Source organism: Sus scrofa, chromosome 5, assembly GCF_000003025.6.
Source record: "Sus scrofa isolate TJ Tabasco breed Duroc chromosome 5, Sscrofa11.1, whole genome shotgun sequence".
Taxonomy (NCBI): domain Eukaryota; kingdom Metazoa; phylum Chordata; class Mammalia; order Artiodactyla; family Suidae; genus Sus; species Sus scrofa.
Genome location: NC_010447.5, coordinates 9,887,270 through 9,904,133, shown reverse-complemented (window position 1 = coordinate 9,904,133; position 16,864 = coordinate 9,887,270). Strand labels below are relative to the sequence as shown.

Genomic DNA, 16,864 nt, shown 5'->3' with positions numbered 1-16,864 from the left:
TCTCGGCCCTGTTCCTCTAAATGGTCTCTTTGTTCCTGCTGGGCCGCTCAGTATCAGATGTGATTAAAGGGAGATGGGGTTTGGGTGGAGGAGGCGAGAAGGGGCTGGGGGTTAACCCTTAGGGGATAGGGCGTAGAGGAGATGGAGAAAGGGCCCTTCTTCCTCCCGCCCCCCCTCTGTTCTGCTCCTCTCTCGGGAAGCCAGTCCCTTGCTGCTCCACTGGCCGGGCCTGGGCGAGGTCTCCTCTGTCCTCTCCAGAAACACCTGTCCCTCCTCTGTGTACATGCCGAGCCTGGAGCACATTCGGAATCTCAGGGCTAAGGCAGGAGCACAAGCCAGGTCTTCTGGCTCGTCCAAGGTCATTTGTTCTTTTGGGCCATTTTCCCTTCTGTACTCCCCCTGCCTGTACCCAAAGACTCCCAGTCAGTCCGTCTCATGAGGGGCAGGGGTCTGGAGATGCTGGTTTCATCTTCTTGATGCCACCCCTCTTGCCTGCCCTGCCGGCTCCGTGTCCACAGTCCTGCTGAGCACAGGAGCCGACTGACCGGAAAGACCAAACAGACTAGAAATGGCCTAATATCCTGCTTCTCAGTGGCGGGAAAGGGTGGCCTGTAACAAATCTGAGCATATGAGGTTGGTGCTGACCGGTCCCTAGAAGAATTATAGAACAGGCTCTCGCGTATTTGAAAACATTTGGATAATGAAAAGATCCATAGAATTTCTAAGAATATCGCCGAAAGAACCACGTTTTCTTTTTTCAATGGTTACTGGTCTGGGAGGGTGGGGGAAGGCTGCAGATACAGTGAACCTTGATTTTAACAAGGTATCCGGCAGCCTTTCTGTGCAGCTCTGCCAGAGAAGCGTGTACTTGAAGGTGATGCAGTTAGATTCAGAATTGATCGTACAGTCTTTCTCTGAGAGTACAGACAACGGAAATGAGATGGAGAGCTGCTGAGTGGTGTACACAGGGCCTGTCCCTCTTCAGTCCAACCGATTTTTCATTAGCGACCTGAATGATAATTCAGGTTTCAGAGATGACGCTCAGAAGGAGAGCTGTAAGTTGGATTCATAATATAAATGGGGAAATGGTCACATCCAACAAGATGAAATCTGTTAAAGATCAGTCTAAAGTCCCTCACTTATCTACAACGCGACAGAATCAACAAAACACCTGAAAACCGCGTGGTATACGGTTGGGGGTGATCTGACTTGGCTGCGGGTTTTATCCACAAGAGAGGCGTTTGTAGTTACCCCTCCGCTTCACGGGATCCAGCGGCTTTGGCGAGGTGGCCTGAAGGGCTTGCATGACTTCCAGAGGGCAGTTTGGCCACCCTGGAGGATGGGGCTAGATCTGGGTGCCCCCTGCCCCACCCGAAGTCCTGATGAGGAGGTGAGGGGCTAGAGCCCCAGACGGATATGGGAGCTGGGGCTGCTAGTCGGGAGCTGGAGCTGTGAGGAACATCACTTTGGGTTATAAGCGGAAGTAGAGGGGAAGACGTGACTGTTAAGAGCGCCCGCTTTGGAGGCAGCTGGCTTTACGTTCTGGCACCAGTGACTTCTTAGCACCCACCTCTCAGAGCCTCAGTTCCCCATCTGCAAAATGGGGATAGTGACCGGACCCACTCCCTCATGGTCCTGCGTGAAACAGAGCCGTTGGCCAGGGAGCACCCCGTACGTGGTAGCTCCGATGGTTACTATGAGCTGGGTATGAGGAAGGACTGCCAGCGGTTGGAGCTGCCCATCAGTGGGGCTCAGGGTGGGGGAGGACTCCCCCGTGCCCGAGGTGGAGGAGGTCCTGCCCCCAAGTGCAGGGTGGAATCCTGCTGAGGAAGGAGCTTTTGGGGAGGTAGCCCTGAAGGGTGTAGATGGCACGTGTGCCATCCTGATTTACACTTAGACACAGGCGGCTAGATCCTGGAGTGGACGTGCGCGCACTTGTGTTTGTGTGTGTGTGTTACTGGGGGAGCTGGCAAGTGGAGGGCACAGTGAGAGAAAGCCCTTCACCCATCCTAAAGGACCAGGCCTGCTGGCTGCAGACAAGACGTCAAGCCTGGTCCACCTTTCAAATACCTGTTCCTTGACTTCTCTGCAAGGCTGCCTCTCTGCTGGGCGAGCTAAGGGGCTGCTTGGAAAGGCTCTCGCTGAGTTCCAGCTGAGCCAACAAGCGGCCCCCCTGCAGGGTGGGCACAGCAGGGCTGGGGCAGAGCTCCCATCTGAGGCCTTGGTTCTGAGCACACCCGTGCCCACTGCCATGCTGCTTGTCCTCACCTACATCAGGAGGGAGGGGACCTTTGGATTATGTATCCTTCGCACTCTCCCCCTAGCTACTTCCAGAAAGCTGTGAGGAAGCACCAGTACAGGGATAAGAGACCAAGAGACAGGCCAGGTCAGGTCCACCAGGCAGGTAACCGGAACCTTTACTTTTATTATGTGGAATGCTTAATGCAGAGTTAATAGAGGCTGGAGTACCTAGCAGAGGGGAGAGGGGAGAGGGAGCTACTGAGATAAATAAGAGGGGGGCAGTAATGAGTTACATGTAGATTGTGGGGGCTGCAGAACAGGAGAATAGGGGCAGAACAGAGCTACATACTTTATTCAAATACCACTGGGAGGCAAAGGGCAAGAGGCCAGGGCAGAATGTGCACGCCAGGAGTTTAGGATCTTCAGCCTGCCGCCAGCAGCCTGGGTGCTGCGCCCTGGGACTCCCCCTGGAGCCGAGGGTTTGGGCCTGAGCAGCGATAACTCTCTGGAAAGCCCAGGGAGTTGGGGCTGACAGAGCAGGAGCCGCAGGGCCTGGTGAGGGAAGAGGGAGCGGGCGGGGAGCCTGGGAGGGAGGCTCGGAAGAGTCTCCGAATCCTGTCCTGGAGTCCCCGCCCCTCACCTCCTGGGAGACCTCCCCTCAAGGTCTGGGAGGGCGCAGTGGCGTAGGACCTGGGCCCCCTTTCTCCATCAGACAAAGAATGAGGTTGCCGGCACAGAACTGGATCTGGGGGCCGCTGTGCCAATTCCTTTCTGTGTTCAGGAGAGGGGGTGCATGGAAGGGATGAGGAGACACCCCCCACTCCACTCCCTGGAGGCTGTTCAAAGCTGTCCCCAGCCCCCGAGGGGCAGAGAGCCCGCTCCAGGCACTGACACGGGTCTCTGGCCGGCCTTGCTCTTAGGCACATGGCACGGGTTATGTCAGACCCCTTCTTCCCCACGGAAGGGGAAACCCGGGCACAGGCGTGGCAAGGCCTCCGATTCCCATCTCCCTGATGCTTCCCCCTCCCAGAGGAGGGCGAGCGGGGCCTTCTCAGATCCTGGGATCGAGGGTCATTCCTGGGGGAAGGTGCAGCCCTTCGTTTTTCAGTCTAGGGGCAACAATCAACCTCCTTCTCCTCTGCCCAGCCGAGTGGCCCGGGGCTGTGCCCGGGCTGGAGCCTGGATAGGACGGGGTGGGGTCATCAAAGGCAGTGAGCCGAACAGAAGGCCTCCCCTCCGCTGTCAGCCTCTGCAGCCTCTGCCACGGCTGCCGCCGCCGCCGCTGGGCCGAGAGGGGCAGGCGGGGAGCAGGGCACAGGGGCTGGGGGAAGGGGCGGGGCGGCGGTGGCGGTGGGGAGGGGGGCCCCCTTTAAGGCCGGGACAGCGTCGTGTATACTGGCTGCTCCCAGTGCGTGGGGCTGTGGGACTGGGGCCCCGAGGGGCTGGGGTCAGAGATGGCCGTGTAGAGGGGCCGTTGTGACGGCCCCATGTACGAGAAGGCCGAGTAGAGGCCAGAGGTCTGGCCCGAGTGGCCGTAATAGGGTCCTGAGGGCTGATGGTCAGAGTAGTCGAACTGGGGGCGGGAGATGGAGGGGAAGGCCGAGCCGTAGTGGGGCAGGCTGAGCGAGGTGTAGGCGATCTGCGAGGTGGACGGCTGGTCGCTGTAGTGCGAGGGCCCCTGGGGCCCCGCGGTCTCCGTCTTCACCTGGGCTTTGGCATCCACGCCAGGTGGCGAGACCGTGGGCAGAGCCACGCCCGGGGGCTTGGAGATCCAGGCGGAGTGTCCACTGGCCACGGCCAGGGCGCTGCCCAGCCCGTAGCCAGCTGCCGAGTAGCTGCCCACGTGGCCCGGGTGTCCGTTGGGCGGCAGGTACTGGTCCAACTCAGCCACGTCGAAGGTCTCCATGTTGGACATTACCTCGTGGCTGATCTCGCCGATGTCCACGTTCCCGAAGTCGATGTGAGGCTTCCCGCCCTCCCCCATGGAGCGCCCATCCCGCTTGGGGTCTGCCTTGCCCGACTGCAGCTCTGTCTTTGGGGTGGTCGGAGGGGTGGGGGGGCCATGGCTCTGGCCTGGGCGGGGAGGGAGACAGACAGAAAGCGGGAGCCAAGGTCAGAGGCTGCTGGATAGTTCACTTGGAGACCGGACGCCTCCAGGAGGCTGAGGACCAGTCACTGCGTGACCTTGTAGGTTTCACAGGTTTGGGCAGCTCGAGCTGGCATTTAATTGTATAATGATCGAGCTGGCATTTAATTGTATAATGATCTTGGGTTGATCTCCCGTTATTTATGAAATTCCCCAATCTTAGGAACGGGTCCTGTCTCCAACTCAGAATAGGACTCCCCTCTGTCGCCCACCTCCTGGAGAAGCCTGTGGTCATTTTGAAAAGTTCCCACTGGGAAGGTCTTCCTTGTGCCAGCTCAAGCCGGCTTCTGTCCCCGCTCTCATTGCTCCTGAGCTGTGGAGCCTGCTGGGGTCTGGGCTGGCCCGCTCTCCCGGAGGCACTCAGGCCTCTGGTGGCTGCGCCCTCTGCTGATCTTAGCCGCCCTCCTCACTTGCTGGCCTGCCTCTGCCTCCTCCACCCTGGGCCCTGAGCACCGCTGTGTCGCCTCCAACCCCACTCCTCAAGTGCCCCTTATTCGAGGAAACTTGCCCTCTGACCCAGCCCCGATCCCCACGCTCTTAGCTCCCATCACACCCCTGCTGCCCCCGGCTCCTCCAGCTGCTCTCTCCCTGCCTGTTCAGGAGCCCAGAGTCAGTGACCGCCTCTACCCTACCCCTTTGTCTGTCCATTTGCTCATTCACATATTCATGCAGCAAACACCGAGGAGGCACCGCTGAGCACCAGGCACTGTGCCGGGTGTAGGGGATACAGATGTAAAGCCAGTGGGTCCCTGTCTGCCCACGCTCCTGGTCTTGGAGGGGATCCAGGGCCCATGGGTGGCTAGAGTGCAGCAGCGGAAGTGCTGCGATGATGGCTTTTGTGCGAAGGGCTCCGGAGACCAGCAGAGGAAGCCACCCTCCTGCCCTGGGGCCATGGGGAAGGCCTCCCGGAGGAGGTGCAGCCGAGCTGCCAAAGGGAAGAAAAAGCCAGGCCCACAGCGATGCGGCGTGTGGTGGCAGTTCTGTACCCGGGGCGGGGGTCTTGGGATGCGGGCGTGTCTGTGAACCTCTGGAGGAGTGTGAGGGGGGGATGCCGGACCCGGGGTCCCGTCAGAGGGACAGCATGTCCAAGGACCGTGGAACCAGGGCTCCATGAGGGCGGGCCTGCGCCTCCCCCATCAGGCCAGAGGCAATGCTGAGTCCTGCGCGGGCCAAAGTGTCTGGACTTTGGGTTTGAATCCTGGCTCTGTCATTTACTGGGTGACCCCGGGCGGGCCCCTGTGCTCTCCTAACCAGTTTCCTAAACAGAGACGATACCCGGCAGCTCAGACATGGTCTCTTTCTGGAAGCCTTCCTTGCCCACAGTCTGGTGGGAAACTGGATATTTTTGGAGACCTGACTGGGAGGACAGGTGTGGACGACTCCTCCCTAGAGGTCTCGCCCCCTCTGGGTCTCGCACAGGCTTTGTGTGCCCTCGTTTCTTCTGTACTGAATTCACTGGTTTGCATCCCTGCTCATCCCTCTAGTCTGGGCCACTGAGGCCAGGGACCATGGCTTCTCGTTGGTGTCTGCTTCCAGGTCTGTCACAGAGGAAGCCTCAGAGCATGTCCTCTGAAGGCTGATCTCTGCTTCCCAAGACCTGCCATGTGCCTGACCCCGAGCACGGTATTCTGTATGCTGAGAGCACAGGCGAGGCAGCCGAGGTGCCAACAGAAGCCCCAGAACCAAACCACCGGCGCTTAGACCTCAGCTGTATGGCAGGTTACTCTCGGTGTTCAGTTTACTCTCTGTAAAATGAAAGTAACTTGCCACACAGCTGAGGTCTGCGCTCAGGCAGTGTGGCTGCCGCATCACAGTTTAGAATGATTGAATGAATTAATACACATAAGGCAGTTAGCACAGTGCCTGGCACACAGTAGGCGCTCCGTTAACGTTAGCTGCTATTATCATGGATGAGAATGAAACAGGATACCCTGTCTGATTCATCCATGGCACGTGCTCAGCATCGCATGCTGTGTCTCCCCCGTCAGACTGGGAGGTGGGAATGGGGCAGTGATCTCTCCTCCATCTGATCTTCCGTTTTTTCAGAAGCGTCCTGTCCCGCCGTGCCTTGGCGTAACTCCCGCGGGCCTCCCTGGCCTCCTTAACGGGCCTCTTCACCCAGCAGCAGTTGCCCCTTCTATCAGCCCCGCCCACCTGAGTCCCGCTGAGCTCTCTCTGGGCCCCTGCACCCCAGCTGGGCCAGCCGGCCATCCCTTCCCAGAGCCTAGGGTCTCAAGCCGTCCAGCCCTTGCCTCTCCCTGCTGCCCGGGCCCCCCCTCCCCAAGCCCCCAGCCCCATGCTCACCCGAGGGGTGCTCAGGGTTTCCGTCTGACATCGGGGAGCCCTCTCCCGGGTGCCGGTGGTCCAGGTGGGCGCTCTTGTAGTGGGCCTGGATGGCAGCAGCACCGCCCTGCTCGGCCTCTCCGCCCGGGCACTCTGACTCTCCCTGGGCCGCTTTCCCGTTCTTCCGCCTCCGCGGCTGGTACTTGTAGTCTGGGTGGTCCTTCTTGTGCTGCATCCGGAGCCGCTCAGCCTCCTCAATGAAGGGGCGCTTGTCACTCTCGTTCAGCAGCCTGGGGCGGGTGAACGGTAGAGGGGCTGTCATGAGGGTCTGCCCTGGAAAACACGCGGCCCCGGGATGGGGAGCCCTGTGGGCGGGGCCTCGAGCGGGGGCTGTGCGGGCCGATGTATGGACTGGGGGATGGGAGCCCAGGGCACCACAGCGGCAGAGGCCAGTGACTTCTGCCCCCAAATCTCTCCTGGGCTGGACTGTGAGAGAGAAGTCAGCTTGCTGCTCCTGGCAGCCCCTGAGGATGGACTTAGAATAGGAGAGGCGTGGAGCTTCCTGCCGGTCAAGGAAGGGAGCATCCTCCTCATCAAAGCTCCCTGCAAAGGGAGCAGCTCCCTCACTAGAGGGTGAGCTCCCTGGGCCTGGAGGTATGCAAACAGAAGCAGCATGGTGAGGGGGAAGAGCCCAGTGTCTGCTGCTTACTAGCTCTGTGCCCGTGGGCAAGTCACTTCTCTGGGCCTTAGTTCCCTATAAAATGAGGATGGTCACCCCTCCTTCACCGGGTGTGGGATCGGCCGAGATGACAGAGCAGGTGTCTTGAGAAGCAGGTGCGGCGCCAGTGCTGCTCGCGGGGGTGGGCGGACAGCGGGGCTTCCTGGGGGGAAGCCGTCAGCTCAGGAATCTGACTGTGAATTCGAGGGAGGAGGGCGAGGGGGCAGGAAATGAGTGCCCCTCACTATGTAGGCGACGCTGCCTCCTGGGGGACATTATATGGTCTTGTCCAGGGGCTGACAGAGGATAGAAGCTACACTCGCTTCTGAGACCCTGGATGGGGCAGACAGACCGTCTCTCTTGTCCAAGGCCCGCCAGTGGAGGGCAGCACCTGAAGACGGTACCCCTGCCCTCCTGACTCCAGGGCAGGGCTGGGCTGGGGGGAGTTCAGGGCTTGGCTGCCCCAGGGTGAGAAGGGCAGGATGGGGTACCTTGACCCACAGGATCTGAGACATAAGGGCCTCCGTGGGAGCAGCTCTGTCGTACAGCCCAGAGGGCCGCTCTCTCTGGCTGCCCCCCTCCCACCACCCCGAGTGGGCGCCCTCTTCACCCAGTCAGCAGAAGGCTGAGTGCTCCCTGGCTAGGATGGGAGGGGGTGGCCATACCAGGCACCTCCTAGCGGGCAGCGGGCAGCGGCATTCCTCTGCAGCTTAGCCTCCCCCGCTGCCCCCTCCCTCCGCCGGCCAGCCCAGCCCTGGCCCAGCTTTCTCCGAGGATCCCTTTGGCTGAGTGATGTGCTGGAGACCCCAGACCAAGGCCTCGGGGTGAGGAGTGGGATGTAGCCTTTCCCACCCCAGCTGTGCCCCCCAGCCAGTCCAGGGGAGTGAGGTGGGGCAGGCCCAAGGGGGTGTGTGCGTGTGGTGGAGGAGGTGGGGGTGCAGGTGGGGGCGCCTCAGCCAGCCGTGGCCCGGGCACAGAGGCTCCCAGGATGACTGGGACACCGCTTCCTCTCCCGCCCCAAACCTTCCCTGTGCCCTCTGTCCAGCCAACAACCGACAACCAGATGTGAATCAGCCAGAAAATGGCAGGGGGTGGGGCACAGGGCCCAGACCAGAGGAGAGGACAGAGTCCAGCACTGCGTCCCATTGGCACCTCCCACGCTGCTTCCCAGAAGTACCCTAACCTCGCTAGAGACCTAACCTGGGGGCACGGGAAGGCAGGAGGGTTCGCCAGCCACAGCCCCAGGCCTAACTTTAGCCTGATGCTAACCTCACCCCCAGCCTCACCCAGCCCTCCAACCTCGGCTCAGTTCAGGCTCTCTCCTAACCCCCACCCGTCCTGCCACCCTGTAACCCAATTCCACGTCTAATCCTGACTGCAGACCACGGCCTTGTTTGCCCCTCACTGCTGTCCTCTGGACCCCCAGGGTTTGGAACAGGGGTGGGGAGAGGGTAGGCTGGTTCCCCACCCACACTGGAATCACTGGTTGCTGCTCCACCTGCTCTTGTCGGGGAAGGGGCCTGTGGGCTGGGGGTCGGGAGAGGTTCCAGCCTGTGACCCCCTTTCCGGTCTCTTGGCTCTAATTATTCTCTCCAGGCAGGTCGACCAATATGCCACCAGCTCCCTGTGACCCACACCTAACCGTCCATCCCGAGGCGGCACCGAAGATTACAAGACTGTCGGAGCTCAGCCGGCCACTCGGGAGCCAGGACCTGGGCGCCGGTGTGTCTGCCCCCAGCCCCCTTCCAGCGCCCCGCAGGTCTGTCCGCCTGTCTTTCTCTTTTCAGGTAGAGGGCCCTTGATTTCCAGTTTTGCCCACCCAGCCATCCCCCTTCCTGGCAGTCTGGGAGTCCTGAGCCTGAGGTAGGGTGTGTGTGATTTCAGGAGGGGCCCCTGGAGAGACTGGCCAGCCCAGTGCATATCCAGATGCCACCCCAGGCTCCCACCTGGGATCCAGGTAGCCCACCCCCTGCTGGCATAGCCTTTGATCCTTGCCTTTGTCCTGCCGCCCCGGGGTAGGATCCTGAGCAAAGCAGTGCCTGCTTTCCTGACTGCCCCACTCTGGGTTGGCCCCTGGGGGGCACCCTGGGTCCCCGTGGCACCGCTGGAGTGGTGGCCAGGGTTCTGGGCTAGGGGAACAGGGACAGACAAGGACAATGGAGAGAGAGTTCAATCGTAAATTCTTGGCAGTGGGGCGGGGAAGGGGGGATCCGTCCTTGCTTTTGATGCTCACTGGGCTCACACTGTGGTCTGCTCATGGTCCCCAAGGCCTGTTCTGTCTGTCTGTCCATCTCTCTTCCAGTTATCTGTCTCACTTGCTCCTCTCTGTCCCATGGCACCAAGGGTACTGGCCTGGGATGAGCCCACTAGGGGGTTGATGGGCCTTGGGCAGGGGAGCGAGCTTGGACTTCTGCCCTTAGCCAGGGTTAGACACCCCCCAGTCCACACAGCGTGTTGGCCCCGGAGCCTGGGGCCTGCCCGGGTGAGCAGGGTGCTGAGAGGGGGCGGGGACGGGATACCAGGCATTTAGCAGATGCGTGGCCGAGGACAGGGCCAGGGGGCCGGATGGGAATTCCTCTTGATCTTTCGGAGGCCTTCCTGCTCCTTCCACGGCCCTAAGCCTTGGGCTTTCTAGACTCAGGCTCCACTGTGCTGGGGCCGGCAAGAGGGCGGCGGCGGGCTCCTCTGACACAGCCTAAATTTTCTGAAACTCAGATGATCCTCACTCGTGCTCTCCTCTGCCCGCGTCCTCACACCCCTCTGAGCATGTCTTAGAGTGAAGGGACGACCCACTTCTGTCACCACTGGACGAAGGGTCAGGAGACCTGGGTTCTAGTCCTGGCTCCGCCACCAGCTGTTACACGGCCTTGGCGGTCCCTTTGCCTTTCTGGGCCTATCTTGTGGGCAGTCTTGGCGGGGAGACAGGTGGCCTTTGCAGACTCACGTCTCCTGGAGGCCCTGTTCTCTTTCTCAGCTGCCCAGGACGTCTGGGGGGTGGGTTGCCCTGGTCAACAGTCCCGAGGGGCCAGGTGGAGCCCCAGACCTGCGGTGAGGCCGACTTCCTCCTTGGGGGGAAATGTTTTCCCCCAGAGGTTTGAGCTACCTTCAGGGAACCTGGAATCCGAGGGACCCTGGGTAGGAAAGGGGCCAACATTTCCTCCTGGCCAAGGCTCTCAGCTCCGGGGCTGGAGGGGTAGGAGGTTACTCAATGCTGGGTGGGGCCTTGGAAAGGAAGATGGCGCCAGGACTGGGAGAGGGCGGGAGGGGAAGAGACCAGCCTGGCAGCTCTGGGACTGGGTGGGAGGAGGAGGCTTCTTCCCGGGTGTCCCCCTCCCTGGGAGATGAAGCAGCCCTGGGCCTGAAGGAAGCGTGGTCAGAAAGGCACCGGGAAGGCAGCTGGACGGGGTCCTGCGGTGGCCAGTCTGGCCTCAGCAGTTCTCCATCCCTCACCCTTTCAAAATTCCTTGTTTGCCATCCCCCCCAAGGCTGGCACCGTTCTCCACCTGGCTGCCTCAGTGTCCCTGCCTCCCCAGCCAGGCCTAGAGTTCTTTCCCAAGCATTTTCCCATCATGCCCTTGACCCTTGGAAGGGGTGGCAGTAGCCCCTGAGTGGCATGCCTGTGGAAAGGGCTAGTGAAGGCCTGCGGTGCCGAGCCCCCCACCACCCTTCCCATGCTCCCTCCCGCCTTCACTGGCCCCACGAAGCCCAGGCCCGAGCCCCTGCCACCGACAGAATTCCAACCACGAGGGGGCGCCCTCCAGCCCTCTGCCCCGGCTGGGGAGACAGGCCCAGGCCGTGGGGAGAGTTCCGAGGAGCGCAGCCCCCAGGGGGTGCTGTGGGGGAAGGGCGGGCCCCATGCCCGCAGCAGGCCCATCAGGGAGGTGGCTGCCCCTGGTGAGGGCCCCCCCACCCCCCGGCAGTGCCACCCGTAGTGAGAGGGCCCGCGGGAGCTGCCCGCCGGCGGGCGGGTCGGGGCGCTCACCTCCAGAGCTTGCCCAGCGTCTTGCTGAGCTCGGCGTTGTGCAGGTGCGGGTACTGGTCGGCCAGCTTCCTGCGCGCCGCCTGCGCCCACACCATGAAGGCGTTCATGGGCCTCTTGACGTGCGGTTTGCTCTTGCTGGCGCCGTTGACGCGCACGGGCATGGGCACCAGGGTCCAGTCGTAGCCGCTGAGCACCTGGCTGACGGCCTCGCGGATGCACACGGGGAACTTGTCATCGTCCGCCTCGCCGTCCTGCTGCTCCTTCTTGACCTTGCCCAGCTCGCCTGGCCCCGGGCTGGCTCGCAGGCCCGATCCGCCGCCGCCGCCGCCGCCGCCGCCGTCGGGCCCCAGCGAGGGCGCGCTCCCCGGGGACAGGCAGCGGGGCTCCTCGGAGCCCACGGGGCTCAGCTCCACCTCCGACAGGTCCTGCTCCTCCGCCATGTCGCCCCCGGCCGCCGCCGCCTCGGCCACCTCCCCGGGGCCCGCCGCCGGGGTCCTCGCGAAGAGTCCAACGCCCACCTGGACGGGAAGGAGGGCGCGATGGAGCGGCGTGCGCGAAGCCCCGACGGCGGCCCCGACGCGACGCGGGCTGAGCCCCGAGGTGGCTCCCGCCCGGCTTCCCCTTAACCCACCGAAACCCCTGGGGCCCGCGCACATGCCAGACCCAGGCTCGGCCTCCCTGGCTCCCGCCTCTGCGTCTTCCCACCACCTGGTCCCAGCCGTCTCTTGGTGTGGGTGGGTTTGGGCTTTTTTTTTTTTTTTCTTTTCTTTTTTTTTTTAAAAACCTCCTCTTGGGTGGAGGTTTGTTGATGGAAAGGAAGAAAAACGGACTCTTTATTCTGCTCTAATCCTGGCTCCTGGAATTTCCCACCTTTTCTCTCGCCTTCCCTTCTTCCCTTCCGCCTGCCCCCAAGGATCGAGAGGGGCTGAATGGGGGACAGATGCCGGTGGCAGCCTCTCTCCAGCCCACGCCCCGCCGAAGGGGCCCGGGCCTGGGCCCCGGAAGGGAGGAACGGAGGAGCGGGCTGCGCACTCACTCACCTCCTCGGACCTCTCCTCCAGTCTGGGGCTCGTCCTTAGGAAGTGGAAAACCGTGTCCCAAGGTGTGCGGTCCAGCTCGGGGCTGGGGGGGGGGCGGGACGCTGGTGGGTTGGGAGGGAGGGGCTGGGGGCCCTGAGCCTCAGTCAGGACGGAGCCTGAATCCTCACCACCAACCACCCTGGCCGGACAGCCTGAGACTGACTGAGCGCTGAGCTGCTGCCGAGGGCTGGGGAAGGAAGGAGGGGGAGAGGGGGAGGGGGAGGGGAGGGAGGGAAGGGCAGAAGGTGGAGCCTCCAGCGCTTTCCTTCGTCCCCAACACTCAGGGCTCCTCCGCCAGGCCCCCCACCCCCACCCCACCCACCCCGGCTCCCCTGCACTGCTGCCCCAGGCCCATCTTGGGAGGTGTAGGAATGGGGGCGGTCAGGCCAGGGAAGCCAATGGGTGCAGGTGGGCAGGGGCAGAACCTGTAGCTTGGAGGAAAACTGGGCCCAACTGGGACCCCCAACCTCTGCGTCGGCGTGGTGGGATGGGCGGCTGGCAAAGGACTGGGGAGGAATGAGGAGGAGGCAGGTGAAGGCTCTGTCACATGCGAGGGCGCTGGCCTGGGTGGCTTCACTTAGGACCTCTTCTTGAGTGCCAGCCTGTCTCACCCTGCCTCCTACCTCCGCCCAGGCTGCCCTCCCGTCCTCAACTTAAACAGCAAGAGAGGAAGATTGCGGGTCCATACCCAGTGGGGCAGGGCGCTGCTGGACACCCCCTGCCCAGGGCAGATCCCCCTGCTCCACCCCTGGCCCCTGTCACCGGAGGCCCAGCCCCTAAGGGCTACGCTGGCTCAAGGCGGAGAGACAGGAGGCTGGGCCGGAGCTGGGCTGGGATTGTCTTCAAGTAGATCTGAAAGGTTCTTGGGACCCAACTCCCTCCACCCTGGGGTCAGGCTCTGTCGGGTAGCGGGAGTCCCAGTCCTTGTCGCCAATCCCCTATTCCCCCACCCTGACACAGGCGAGGGACGAGCCCTGCCTTCCTCCTCCTCCTCTCGGCTCACTTGTCCCCTCAGCTCCCTTCCTCGTGGGGTGACCCCTCCATGTTTCTGTCCTTCCCATCTTCCTCGGCTTGCCCAGGCTCCTCCTGCAAAGATCACCGCCCCATCTCTTCTTGAAAGGTGGGTGTCGAGGCAGAGGCGAGGGTGTGCGCGGAGGACAGATGGAGCCTGGGCCAAGGTGGCGATCTGGGGTTTCTGAGCTCCTCAGCAGCGGGGCAAGGCCCCAGGCCCACCGGGAGGGAGTCCTGTGTGGAGTAGGGCTGGAGGGGGTCTAGGCGAGGCCTCGTGCTTGGGAAAGGCCAGGGGGTGGGGGGGGGACACAATGAGGTAGTCACACGAGGCGAAGGCATGTTGGGGGCGGGGGGAGCGGACATTGGAACACACACACACACACACACACACACACACACATGCTCGCACACACAACCAGCCAGACAATCGGGCCAGTGTGTCTGGGGCCTCGGAGCCCAGTGAATTAGGAGTTTGATAAGGGTTTTCTCTTTCTCTCGCTCGCCGGCCTTGGACAATCTCCCCCCAGTTTTCCTCGACGCCACCCCCGGCGCTGCCAACCCTCCTCCCCCCGCCTCCCTTCTCTTCCCTGTGCCCAGACTCTTGTTCGGGGCCTTGAAACAGTGAGCTGTCTTTGTTCGAAATACAGGTGAACGGCAATCATGTGATTAACACACACACACATAAAAAGCTTTTTAACAGCGCCCGCCCGGCCTCAGAACCGCCCAGAGAGGAGCCGCCCTGGATGGACAGAGGGACGGAGGGACGAGCATCCAGCTGGTCGTGTCCGGCTGCCCACAGCAGTCTCCAACACCCGCTGCTGCCCGCCCGCGGCCCGCCTGCCTGGCATCTCCCGATCCCGGTGGGTCCCCGCTCATCCTTCCACCCCTGGGTTCCTCCTCTTGAGGAGGTGTGGTGTCTGTGATTCGGCCTGTGGACCCCCCCACCCCCGCCCCAGGCAGGGAGGGGTGGCCGTGGAGGGTAGGAAGCCAGGTGTGGGGTCCCACAGCTCCCCTTTCGACTCCCCGCCTCCCCCCTTCACCCTCCTGGGCCCAGCTGTGCCAGGATGGGGGTGGGGGTGGCAGTGGGCGCTCTGGGTCTGCAGAAAAGCCACGCTGCACTGAAGGGGCCTCTCTCTTCCCCTCCCCCGTCCCTTTCTCCCCCCCTCTCCTCCTCTCTCCTCCTGTCTCCATAGCGCCGTGCTGGGCTCTCTGCTGAGAGGTGCTGGATGAGGCTGGTGGGCCTTGCGGGGGGGAGGGGGGTGCTGTCAAATGCCCAGGGCTCTGGATGGCGGGGGGAGTAGCCTCTGCTGTGAACACACTGCCCGCCATGCTGGGAACTCTGATGTCCTCCATCCAGTCCGGGCCCCAGGGACCCGGCTTTCTCCAGCAGGGGCGGGGGGATGCCCTGTGTTCATCCCTGGGGAGCAGGGAGTCTGGAGGGGGGCGGGCTCCTGGGTGAAGACCCGGGGCCTCTGGTCTTGGCAGGACAACCAGGTGGCCAGCGCCACCTTCTGCTCCATGCCCAGGTGGGAGGGATGCTTCCCCCCCCCCACTCCTGACCCTTCCCTGAGGATGCTGTGACCCCCTTACCACATCCCCTGAGCCCCACCTGCCCATCCTGGGTGAGGGTCGTGACTGGTGGACTCTGGTCTGCTCTCTCCCCACAGGGAGGGCCCCACGCCTGAGTGTGATGGCGATACTCGGGCTTCCTTCCCTGGGCAGAGGCCTTTCAGGAGCAGCAGGGTTTTTCTGGGCTCTGACCTGGGCTCTGTGAAGCTGCTCCCAGACTGACTCCTCAGAGGAGCCCCTAAGAGGAGGAGAGCAAATGCAGCTCCATCAAACATAAAGCCCCCACTGATGACCCTGCCTGGCGGGGCTGCTTCGGGTCAGCGGTGACCTTTAACCCCTTACTCCCCGAGCCCTCTTTCTGGGCGCTGGTCCTGCTCTGTGGAAGGTCTGCCCTTGGTTTCCCTTCCTGGGTCCCAGTCCCTCATCTGTCCCCCAGAGGGGCAGTGATCACCTCCCAGAGCACACGGAGGTGAGATGGGGACAGCTGCTGTTCCGCCAAGCCAGGGCCGACCAGGGGAAGGGGCGGCGCTGCTCCAGCCTTGGTTTCCCCAGGTGCGCCCTCCCTCGGAGGACAGGGCGCGGGACCAGAGGAGGGGATGCTGGGAAGACGCTTCACCACCTCGCGGCGCCATGGGGTGAGCCCTGAGTGGTCCAGGCTGTGCTCTCCCTCGTCCCTCAGGCCCGGCCCCGCTCCAGCCTCTGAGCAGCCCCCAGGTAGTTGCCTGGAGCATCACTGCTTCTCATTCCTGCTTTGCTTTAGGAGCACCGCGGTGTCTTAAAGAAACTCTGAAGCCTGGCTCCCCTGCAGACTGGCTAATTCGGAATCTCTGGAGCTGGGCTCCAGACATGTTTCCTCTTTGAAGCTCCCTGGGAGGTCCTGCTCTCCCTCGCTGGGACCAACCACCTGCAGGACCCGCAGCCTCCAGGGAGGGGGGAGGGGGCTGGGTTCTAGACCCTAGAGCTGGAGGCCAGAACTGCAATGACCCTGGGGTGTGCAGGGGATTATGAGGTGTGGCGGGATGAGGGGGGTGGGGGGTGGAGTGGGTTGTGCATTGGGGAGGGGGAGGGCTGAGGGGCATGGGTTAAGGTCAAGGGTGCAGAACTGACCCAGACAGAAGCTTAGTCTGGGTGAGCATGGAGGCAGGGAGCTCCTTCACCCACTTCCTAGGCCCCCACCTCTGGACAGGCGTGTTCCCCCGAGTCTGGGTGCAGGGTTGAAAGGGCACTGGTCTCGGAGACAGGAGATCCTGCTGTTGGTGTCCGTATGGCCTTGGGCGAAGTATGCCATTAACCTCGCAGGACTTGGTTTTGCATGTATAAAAAGTTGATAATTTTATATATCAGCGTATCCCCAAGTGGCTGGGAGAATAAGAACACACAGCATACATTTGGTGCAGAGCACGTGCTCAGTCAATGGTAATTAGTAAAAGTAGTTTAGGGACTGGGAAGTGGAGGATGCTCGCTTCAGTTCAAGTGCACAAAAGTTTACGGAGCAGCCACCATGGATTTGCTGCAGAAGTTTGTAAGCTGCCTCCTGAGCCCCAGCATCAGACAGGGCAGGGTGTAAGCGCCTCATGAGGGGGCCTCCCCTGCCAGGGCTCCCTCAACAGCAAAGGTCCACTCTTCCAGAACCCCCCAGGGGCCGGCTGGGCCCTGGGTACCCCATCCCCGGAGTTTCAACAACTCTCTGAGTGGGTGCTGTCATTAGTCTCCCTCTAGGAAGGAAACTGAGGCACGAAGAGGTGCAGTGATGTGCCCAGCTCACCCCGCTAATGATGGGAGGCGGGGGACTGGTGCCTGCGGTTTCCCTCCTGCACATGCGCAGCCTCTGACCA

At 62.3% G+C, this 16,864-nt stretch overlaps 1 protein-coding gene across 2 annotated transcripts; it reads right to left on the bottom strand.

The window, feature by feature from the left end:
- Positions 2,388 to 13,695, bottom strand: SOX10 (SRY (sex determining region Y)-box 10). Of its 2 annotated transcripts, XM_013997513.2 has the most exons (5): positions 13,453 to 13,695; positions 12,411 to 12,492; positions 11,371 to 11,888; positions 6,692 to 6,960; positions 2,388 to 4,314 (listed from the first exon to the last, which is right to left on the bottom strand). In XM_013997513.2, exons 3-5 carry the CDS (start codon positions 11,808 to 11,810, stop codon positions 3,611 to 3,613), a joined length of 1,413 nt encoding a protein of 470 aa, XP_013852967.2. In that variant the 5' UTR covers positions 11,811 to 11,888; positions 12,411 to 12,492; positions 13,453 to 13,695; the 3' UTR covers positions 2,388 to 3,610.